Genomic DNA, 11,820 nt, shown 5'->3' with positions numbered 1-11,820 from the left:
ACATGCACACACACTCAGTAATGCACATATACATACACACACTCAGTAATGCACATATACATACACACATGCACACACACTCAGTAATGCACATATACATACACACATGCACACACTCAGTAATGCACATATACATACACACACGCACACACACTCAGTAATGCACATATACATACACACATGCACACACACTCAGTAATGCACATATACATACACACACGCACACACACTCAGTAATGCACATATACATACACACACGCACACACACTCAGTAATGCACATATACATGCACACACATTCAGTAATGCATATATACATACACACATGCACACACACTCAGTAATGCACATATACATACACACATGCACACACATTCAGTAATGCACATATACATACACACATGCACACACACTCAGTAATGCACATATACACACTCAGTAATGCACATATACATACACACATGCACACACACTCAGTAATGCACATATACATACACACACGCACACACACTCAGTAATGCACATATACACACTCAGTAATGCACATATACATACACACATGCACACACACTCAGTAATGCACATATACATACACACATGCGCACACACACTCAGTAATGCACATATACATACACACATGCACATACTCAGTAATGCACATATACATACACACGCACACACACTCAGTAATGCACATATACATACACACATGCACACACTCAGTAATGCACATATACATACACACATGCACACACTCAGTAATGCACATATACATACACACATGCACACACACTCAGTAATGCACATATACATACACACATGCACACACTCAGTAATGCACATATACATACACACACGCACACACACTCAGTAATGCACATATACATACACACATGCACACACACTCAGTAATGCACATATACATACACACATGCACATACTCAGTAATGCACATATACATACACACATGCACACACACTCAGTAATGCACATATACATACACACATGCACACACACTCAGTAATGCACATATACATACACACATGCACACACTCAGTAATGCACATATACATACACACACGCACACACACTCAGTAATGCACATATACATACACACATGCACACACACTCAGTAATGCACATATACATACACACATGCACATACTCAGTAATGCACATATACATACACACATGCACACACTCAGTAATGCACATATACATACACACATGCACACACATTCAGTAATGCATATATACATACACACATGCACACACACTCAGTAATGCACATATACATACACACACGCACACACACTCAGTAATGCACATATACATACACACACTCAGTAATGCACATATACATACACACACTCAGTAATGCACATATACATACACACATGCACACACACTCAGTAATGCACATATACATACACACATGCACACACTCAGTAATGCACATATACATACACACACGCACACACACTCAGTAATGCACATATACATACACACATGCACACACACTCAGTAATGCACATATACATACACACACGCACACACACTCAGTAATGCACATATACATACGTACATGCACACACTCACTAACACACATTTAACATACACACTCTGGAACACACATATACATACAAGTACATACACACATGGACACACATACAGAGACATGCATAGACTCACTAGCACACATATGCATACACACACGCACACACTCACTAACATACAAACACAGAGATACATGCACAGACTCACTAACACACACATACAGAAGCACATGCACACACTAACACACAATCACTAACTCACACATACAGAATCACATGCACATACTCAAATAAACATACAAATGCATGCACACGCTCACATACGCACAAGTGCATGCACATCCAGTCTCTGCTGATACAAAACAGAATCCAAGCAACCCACTTCCATTATGTCCACTTGATTTACATTCACTTTAATGACAACACCATCTGATGTATTGACTGAACATGATAGCTAAACTTGACCGCAGAAAATAACTCATCGTGTGTGTGGATTCTCAGGAGACACATGACTTTAACTGAAGAGATGATGTTGTCGTCAGTCCGTGTCATGTTTGCATAGTACATATAACCCATTTGAATGCTGAGAACACGAGAGTAGTGATGTTAACAGTAGACTTTTATAGACACCGAGACATGAGACGACCAAATAAGAAGAAAAGTTTTATTTGATTCAGACACCCTGAAGAAAGCTTATTACAAACACTCTGTATCACTTCCACTGCTCCCAGAGGGACATGTACAAAACCCAAATGACTAAATTCCTCCACTGAGATCATCGTGCTTTAAGCCTGCTGGAGATAATCTGCTGCAAAAAGTCACCGTGTTTTCAGTAAGGGCTGCAGGCCAGTGGATTACTCTGTAAAGCCTATCGTAAAGCCAGTATGAGAAATAACCAAGGTGTCGCTCATCTACCAGAGGCCCTCCAGAGAAAGCCATTCACCGTAAATATAGTTTAAATATTATAAATATGCTTCGGTCGGCGTTTGTTCTCAGCGCTCATGGTTCACCGGTGGAAGTTCTAGGTCTGAAGCGAACGTCGACTCCGCCCGCTGCGAGTTGGCTGCGTCGGTTGTTCACGTTTGAATATTCAAATGGCTCGTTCTTTTCCGTTCGTCCCTCGCACCCTTATGGCCCCGCGTTTAACTTCTAAAGCCTCCGAAAAACCTCTCCCACACGTCCATGAAGGGCCTAGAACCACCTGGGAAAGAAAAAAAAAAAAGGGAGAAAATACAGTGACTAAAACGTGTAATTTCTGTATTCAGACAAGAAGAATGAAGTGCAATTAGAAGAAAACAGCATATGATCAACACACAGTAGTGTTTTTTTCCCTCTTATCGTTGATCGTAAAACAATCGTCCTTTATCGTTTCCAGTACACCACAAAACTGCCACGCACAGCTTCACCCTGAACATATGAGTTATACTGCACTTAACACCATCTTAACTAACACACACAGCTTCACCCTGAACATATGAGTTATACTGCACTTAACACCAGCTTAACTAACACACGCACAGCTTCACCCTGAACATATGAGTTATACTGCACTTAACACCATCTTAACTAACACACACACAGCTTCACCCTGAACATATGAGTTATACTGCACTTCACACCAGCTTAACTAACACACACAGTCCCAGTGAAGGCAAATATGTATACAGCCTTTTAAATAAAAACACAACACCAGCTTAACTAACACACACAGTCCCAGTGAAGGCAAATATGTACACAGCCTTTTAGATAAAAACACAAGGCACTTTTCTGGCTGAACTCACACAATGTTGTGACTTATGACTTTTTTTTTTTTTGACATAATCACATTTATTCAGTGAGGATGCAGATAGTGAGACAGGCCGAGTCAGATGTACCATAGGTACAGACAGATCAAACTAATATTGTTATTAGTAGTGGTAGTGATAAGAGTGGTAATAACAGTTATTACATAATTACAGTGGCCAAAATATATTGACCAGCAGGTGGCAGTAGAGGACTGTGCTATCTGCCACATATATAGAACTAAACCGTGAGATGGGCCCAGCTCTACAAAATCTATATCATTTTGATAAACTCACAGCGAATAAAACATGTGAACAGTTACTGATAAACATCTCCAGCATGAGCAGTAATGCCCTTTATGTTTAAAGTGGACAGTGAAACCCTGGCCTTCGAAACCACTAATCGCCTCATTTAAACATGGCCACTAGAGGGTGCTGTTATCTCCTAACACATTTTCCTGGTTTTACATTGGACAGTATAGTCAGTGAAACTGCAGCTATTCAGCAGAACTACAGAGAAACAGGGACGGAGTGAGAAAAAGCCCATAGCTCTGCATTGCCTTGCTCTGCTGCTGTTTTAAGTATTAGTCTGAAGTAAAAAAAACATGGTTGCCTTAAGTGTCTCATGGCCCGGCGCTGTTTTTGGACATCTGGGGTTAAAGGTCATGAAAATGAAGGTGTCTTAATGTCTCTCACTGTGGCTATGCCAGTACAGCCAGCATATTTCTCCATATCTTGTCCTCAGATATGACTACAGAGTATCAGAGAGGAGAAATCCATTACGATGAACTTTTGATGTTCAATGCCCTATTTTGTAAAACACTGTGTGTTTTACGCTGAAACACTGTGGAGGTAACATTGAAACACTGTGTGTTTTACACTGAAACACTGTTTTACACTGAAACAGTGTGTTTTACAGTAAGGAGGTAACACTGAAAAGCTGTGTGTTTTACACTGAAACACTGTGTGTTTTACACTGAAACACTGTGGAGGTAATATTGAAACACTGTGTGTTTTACAGTAAGGAGGTAACACTGAAAAGTTGTGTGTTTTACAGTAAGGAGGTAACACTGAAACACTGTGTGTTTTACACTGAAACACTGTGGAGGTAACATTGAAACACTGTGTGTTTTACACTGAAACACTGTGTTTTACAGTAAGGAGGTAACACTGAAAAGCTGTGTGTTTTACAGTGAGGAGGTAACAACTACAACTACAACTACATATGAGTTATACTGCACTTCACAGCAGCTTAACTAACACACACACAGCTTCACCCTGAACATATGAGTTATACTGCACTTCACAGCAGCTTAACTAACACACACACAGCTTCACCCTGAACATATGAGTTATACTGCACTTCACAGCAGCTTAACTAACACACACACAGCTTCACCCTGAACATATGAGTTATACTGCACTTCACACCAGCTTAACTAACACACACACAGCTTCACCCTGAACATATGAGTTATACTGCACTTCAAACCAGCTTAACTAACACACACACAGCTTCACCCTGAACATATGAGTTATACTGCACTTCACACCAGCTTAACTAACACACACACAGCTTCCCCCTGAACATATGAGTTATACTGCACTTAACACCATCTTAACTAACACACACAGTCCCAGTGAAGGCAAATACGTCCACAGCCTTTTAAATAAAAACACAACACCAGCTTAACTAACACACACAGTCCCAGTGAAGGCAAATATGTCCACAGCCTTTTAAATAAAAACACAACACCAGCTTAACTAACACACACAGTCCCAGTGAAGGCAAATACGTCCACAGCCTTTTAAATAAAAACACAACACCAGCTTAACTAACACACACAGTCCCAGTGAAGGCAAATACGTCCACAGCCTTTTAAATAAAAACACAACACCAGCTTAACTAACACACACAGTCCCAGTGAAGGCAAATATGTACACAGCCTTTTAGATAAAAACACAAGGCACTTTTCTGGCTGAACTCACACAATGTTGTGACTTATGACTTTTTTTTTTTTTGACATAATCACATTTACTCAGTGAGGATGCAGATAGTGAGACAGGTCGAGTTACACTGAAACACTGTGTTTTACAGTAAGGAGGTAACACAAACACTGTGTGTTTTACACTGACACACTGTGTGTTTTACAGTAAGGAGGTAAAACAACTACAACTACAGTGTGTTTTACACTGAAACACTGTGTGTTTTACACTGAAACAGTGTGTTTTACAGTAAGGAGGTAACACTGAAACACTGTGTTTTACACTGAAACTGTGTTTTACAGTGAGGAGGTAACACTGAAACACTGTGTGTTTTAGAGTAAGGAGGTAACACTGAAACAGTGTGTTTTACAGTAAGGAGGTAACACTGAAACAGTGTGTTTTACAGTGAGGAGGTAACACTGAAACACTTGCCTGGTATGACCGGGCCTGGCGAGTCTTGCCCTCCCTCTGGGCCTGTTGAGCGCGTTACCGTGGATTCCACGTTTCCTTCACTATCTCTGACTGTGCGGGTCTCCTCCACTGTCTGTTACACACACACACACACACACACACACACACACACACACACCATTACTAAACACTGACATTTACACCAACTATTCCACACAGATGAACAGGTCACAGCATAAGCTGGACAAGGACACCTACTCCATCCGGTTTAACCACTTTAGTGACAGTGACGGACTGAAAGAACGATCTGGACTTGGGCTGGGAGGGAGCAGGAGTCAGGATCTGGTCCAGTCCTCCAGACGACACCTGAGAGTCCAGATCTAGAAGAGGAGTTGTATTTGGGGGAAACAAAGGAGCAAAGATTTTAGACACTGCATGTGGAGGAAAAGCACAAAGGCAGGGCACATAATGTAAGCTCAGCATAAAGACAGGTAGACTTTCATCTGTCTCTCTGACAGACACACACTAGTGTTAAATCCCACGCTACTTAAACCAAAAAGAGACCTCTGAAAGTCATTCTAAACAAACAGTTTAAAAAAGTTGACCACATCAAAGAAGTGCAAATCATATAAGCTAGCCTACTAGCCAGACAGACAGACAGACAGGCAGGCAGGGAGACAGGCAGACAGACAGACAGGGAGACAGGCAGACAGACAGACAGGGAGACAGGCAGACAGACAGACAGGGAGGGAGACAGGCAGGGAGGGAGACAGGTGGACAGACAGGGAGGGAGTCGGCTCTCCTGTCAAGCTGAGTGTGTGTAGTCTCCTCTGTAGAGGAGACAGTCGTACCTCCATCCTCTTTCTTCTCCTCCTTTCCCTCTCTCAGAGGCCCGTCTCTCCAAAAGTCATGAAACTGAGTGATGACATCAGGGTAAAGACAGAGAGAAAACATCATCAGTTTCATTTTTACCTCTTTTTACTGCCAAATCAACCATGTCCGTTGTAGAACAGTAACTAATTATTAATCTTAACACAAACAACCAATCTGACAGCCAACAGACACTAACAGAGTTTAAGTTTGCTAGTTACCTTCAGACCAAATCACCTGTCACGTTATGCCTCTGTCAGCAAACTACTGACAAACTAAACCATAACCTAGTCACATCAATGACCTCTATGGTAATAACCATAAAATGCAAAAATGTGCTTGTAAAGCTTAGAGAACTAGAAAATACATTAGGCTACTGAAGTAGTGTTTAGGTGGGGTTTTTTTTGCCAAATACAATGTACAAAGTAAACAAAGTGAAATTTACCAAGCTCACAGCAGTGACAAAGAGGGAACAGTAAGAGTAAGGCTGCAAACTCAAGCTACAGCAAATCATTTGGGATTTAGCTCATTCACTTGGGCATTTCTAATACAAAACTGAGTTTTATAGTCTACGTGTATTAGTACAAAGTATGGGTGAGAGGTGATGTACCTTTGAGAAGGGGTATTTGGGTATATGGGGGGGCAGTGGTTTTTCTGGGGGTGTGGTGTCTTCTCTGGGAGCCACAGGGGCAGACGGAGAGCGACCAGGAGAAGAACTGTCAGGGGTTTTCAACATGAAGTCTCTGAGTGTGTTTCCACTTCTTCCTCTCTCTGCGCCTTCCTGTGGAGGCGGGGCTTCAATGGAACGCTCTCCTGTAAAAAGACACAGGGTACCAGTCAGACAAGAACTGTCTCTACTACACAGGGTACCGGTCAGACAAGAACTGTCTCTACAACACAGGGTACCGGTCAGACAAGAACTGTCTCTACAACACAGGGTACCAGTCAGACAAGAACTGTCTCTACTACACAGGGTACCGGTCAGACAAGAACTGTCTCTACAACACAGGGTACCGGTCAGACAAGAACTGTCTCTACAACACAGGGTACCGGTCAGACAAGAACTGTCTCTACTACACAGGGTACCAGTCAGACAAGAACTGTCTCTACAACACAGGGTACCAGTCAGACAAGAACTGTCTCTACAACACAGGGTACCAGTCAGACAAGAACTGTATCTACAACACAGGGTACCGGTCAGACAAGAACTGTCTCTACAACACAGGGTACCAGTCAGACAAGAACTGTCTCTACTACACAGGGTACCAGTCAGACAAGAACTGTCTCTACTACACAGGGTACCAGTCAGACAAGAACTGTCTCTACAACACAGGGTACCGGTCAGACAAGAACTGTCTCTACAACACAGGGTACCAGTCAGACAAGAACTGTCTCTACTACACAGGGTACCTGTGGTCAGTGAGGCACTGTCTACAAAGCATACAGTACCAGTCATCCAAGAACCGTCTACACAAAGTCTAAAACTGGCTCAGAGACAGGGGAGAGGGATGGAAGATGAAGGACAGTGTATGGTTGAAAAAGAGTAAACAGAGTAAATGTACCTATTCGACCAGATCTATGCATCTCATCAAACTGGCCTAGTCTGTCGAAAATCTCCTCCATTTCTTGAAAGATCTGTCCAAACATCCGTGGCTCCTGGAAACGCATCCCGTTTGGCCCAAAGCTGAAGCCGAACCTGACAGAGTCGTCAAACGGGTCCCTGTCGGACCTTCTGAAGCTGTCGAAATAGACGCCATCGTCCTCTTCATCTTCGTCGTCATCATCATCATCGTGTGTCATACCATCAAAGAAGGGGTCCCTTAAGGTACGATGATATTGAGGGGTTTTGAGTATAAAATTTGAGCATTCTTACACATAATGGTACATAAATTAAATGACTTTGATATGACATCAGCAGTGGCTAACCTACCTTACTTTGCTCAACTAGTAAACTAATTCATTAAACTTTTTTTTTTTTTTTAATCAGAGCACCGTGTTTTTTAATCACCGTGATGGCAGATACATTCTTGAGTTTCACACACATTTACATGCAGATTTTCTTTCATTTAAAGATTAACCACTGAAACAACGTGAGTTTGAAAAGATTAAAGTTCGATAAAGAAAAGAATACCGTACGTTTTTTTAAATAGTAAAAGTAATTCGGTAAATTTTAATTCAAATTTATGGCAGGATAATGACAGAAACGCGTGCAAAACGGGGGCAAATGATTGTAATATGATTAATGTACGCCTATATATTTAAGAATTTCATACTTGCACTATGACACTGTGATGTTTATTGGGTATAACAGTCATTCAGTCTTCCACTCCATGAACAGCTGGTTTTACTGCAGTGAATGTCTAAGCTCGATCCGACAGCCTCTCACGAATACACTAGCTTCCGTGAGATTGCCCATGAGAGCAATGAAGCGAAGTAATTTGTAAAGGACTTTTACATGAGTGTTACGTCATCTGTGCACGACTGTGATAAAAGTGATCATGGGAGGCGACGAAAAGATTACCTTAAAACTGAAACGAACTGAAAGAAAATTAGATATTAGTATAATACCTATTGTTATTATTATTATTATTATTATTATTATTATAGTTGTTGTTATCATTATTATTATTCATTCATAAGGATTTCTAGGAGAAACAACTCGCCCATTTCAACACCTGTCTTTTAGAGGGAACAAACCCGTTATCCTATCCGCTGAATAAAATAAAAAAATATATAGTTAAAAGGTAGTTTTATAGCTAAAAGAATTACAGTTTTCCAGTAATTCGAGTTCACAGCACCTTCAGCTGGCTGAAATTTTTTCACACCGAAATTTAGGTCTGATAGCAGAGGTCACGCACAACAGAGAAAATACTCGAAGTCACTAGAAGCTACCTAATTCACATTGGCTGGTTGAACCATAAAATTAATCGAGTAATTCTTGCATATACTGTCACTAGTGAAACGCTGTTAAATTGTCTTCAGACCAAATAGTGAGAAGGGAACGTTAAAATGTTAAAAGGAAACTGACATTAGCTTAAAAGGCAGATAAACAGCTGTGATAAAGTGAGGTTGATTACCCATGTATGCTTTAAGTATGTTTAACTAAAACCAGTTTTAAAATTATGAAGACATTACAATCAAAGATACTACCTCCGGCTGTAATGGCCTCCGGGGACCCCGAAAAACCCTCGAAACAAATCAAATATACTCATTTATGGCACAACTTCAATTACTCAGCGGCTCTCCATCTCGAACTGTGACGTGTGACGTGAGCAACAGTAATGCAATACAAGCATGAGCTGTAAGGAGGATTTTCAAAATAAAGGTCTTCACAAAAAAATGGTCTGGTGTGGTTCAAGTGTACAAATACTGCGGTAAGACTAATTCTATGGGCTCACAAAACGTTGAAATCAGCCACCAATAAAAGTCCATGGTTGTATTTCAGGAACTCTTCTGTAGGCCTTTCCAAATGAATGTTCATCAGTATTGCACATGATCGATTTGCTCCTAAAGATATGTTTAAATAAGTGTAACCAGTCCCTGATGTGTTTTAGTTGTAACAACACAAATTTGCCCAAGCGTTGTTTATTACAGATATAACCTTGACTAGATCGTTGGATGCAGTCGTCATGACCCACAGACACCTGATACAGTATATTACAATCGTGATTTTGGTCCTTTATTTCTGACTGCCTTGTATGATATGGCTGATATACTGGTGAATGCTTACAGGAGGTTCATAGAATCTGAGTGCTCCTCCATGCTGACAGGCCATAGCAAGAACAACAAGACTGACTGACAGAAAATCGATACCAGACCAAATTTAAACTGTGTGAGAATTGTTAGTAATTTGAGGTTTAAGGGTGGAATGTGAGTGCATTGGCTGTGGATGAATCAGAGAAACTGAGAGGAACGGTGTTCGAGAAGTTTCTTGGTTAAATGTATGTATGCAGTTACCTCATCACACTGGGATGACACACACAAACGAAAAGGAAGCTGGTATATTTTCTTTCTTACCGTAGAAAATACTGTGACAACTTAGGTATTGGATGCTTCTTCAAACATAATCACCCGCAACGAGAAAGCACAGGACCAAACACAAAAACACTAGTTTAACTCAAGTTATGATTTTCTTCAAATATTAAGATACAGTAGACATGTGCATTTAGGGCCAGATCTGTTTATGCAAGACTGAAATAACTTAAATATATTATACATCTTATCTGAAATGTACTTGGCTGGGCACCAGGCATGTGAAAGGGGCCTATATGTAATAATTTAGATGTAATATGTCAATCTTCTGTGCGTAAACCTTTCACCTTACATAAAATCATTTTTAGAAAACGCTGTATGAAACCTAAAGACAGAAGACGAGGTGAGAATCACGTCTGTGATTAAACAGCCCCTTTTCGTTCTCCCCATGGCAGAACTGTTGACTCTCATCAAGACCAACTCATGAACTGGACTTGAAGAACATTGAGAATTTTGGTCGCCTTAGTTGGAATTATAATGGATTTTGCAGACGTGGATTAAAACCGGTTTGTCCACATGCAGACTTCAGCCCGAGAAATCCACTCTAGCATGTACAAGTATGCTCGAGTTCGTTTGGACTTTTATGAACAGTTGTCGGGGTAGCAAAACTGGACACCACTGAACACAGTGTAGGCTACAAAATACAACTGAACATTTCAGCCACTCTCTCCACACAACACAGAATCCCATGGCAGTGTTCACACTGACTTCAGCATATAATCAGACATGATGCAATGAGTGATTCACAACTGTCAAATTCAGCGGACGCTGCTGGAGAAGACGGTACACGCAGAAATATCCAGAGAAGGCCGTGGAGTCATGTTGACAGCTATGTAAATCACGTGACGTCAGGGTTTTTGCCATTGTAATAAATACTACTGCAGGTTATACTCTTTGCGGTGAAAGACACTTCACTCTTGCCACAGTGACCGTCAAGTCACCAAAACGAAGCGTTATGCAACCTACCTGCCGAGGTGCAGAGGCCCTGTGAGAGATCCACTCCGCCCAATCTCTGAACACAGAAAAGTTTCCTACTGACACTGGGTCCTTTACGTCAGGTCTTGGTCCAGTTCTTTCATGGTTGCAAAGAAAAAGACCCGTGGGTTTGTATATCTGATACTGTCTGGACAGGTATCGGGGATTTTTTTCCGCATCTGTTTATAGGCTTAACTCGGGGGTACTGCT

General features: G+C 41.2%; 1 protein-coding gene across 1 annotated transcript; it reads right to left on the bottom strand.

Moving 5' to 3' along the window:
* Positions 1-2,221: 2,221 nt before the first annotated feature.
* Positions 2,222-9,856, bottom strand: hax1 (HCLS1 associated protein X-1). The gene is made up of 7 exons (XM_030789063.1): positions 9,754-9,856; positions 8,166-8,422; positions 7,214-7,416; positions 6,585-6,648; positions 5,992-6,113; positions 5,755-5,866; positions 2,222-2,756 (listed from the first exon to the last, which is right to left on the bottom strand). Exons 1-7 carry the CDS (start codon positions 9,813-9,815, stop codon positions 2,698-2,700), a joined length of 879 nt encoding a protein of 292 aa, XP_030644923.1. The 5' UTR covers positions 9,816-9,856; the 3' UTR covers positions 2,222-2,697.
* Between the last annotated feature and the right edge of the window lie 1,964 nt (positions 9,857-11,820).

Source organism: Chanos chanos, chromosome 12, assembly GCF_902362185.1.
Source record: "Chanos chanos chromosome 12, fChaCha1.1, whole genome shotgun sequence".
NCBI classification, from domain to species: Eukaryota; Metazoa; Chordata; class Actinopteri; order Gonorynchiformes; family Chanidae; genus Chanos; species Chanos chanos.
This window is presented reverse-complemented; position numbering and strand designations above follow the sequence as displayed.

Coding starts and splice junctions, on each gene's coding strand:
- hax1 (XM_030789063.1), bottom strand. CDS start 9,815: ATGAGTATATTTGATTTGTTTCGAGGGTTTTTCGGGGTCCCCGGAGGC. Junction 6,114..6,584: donor GGAGAAGAAAGAGGATGGAG/GTACGACTGTCT, acceptor CTCCTCTTCTAG/ATCTGGACTCTCAGGTGTCG. Junction 5,867..5,991: donor AAGTGGTTAAACCGGATGGA/GTAGGTGTCCTT, acceptor TGTGTGTAACAG/ACAGTGGAGGAGACCCGCAC.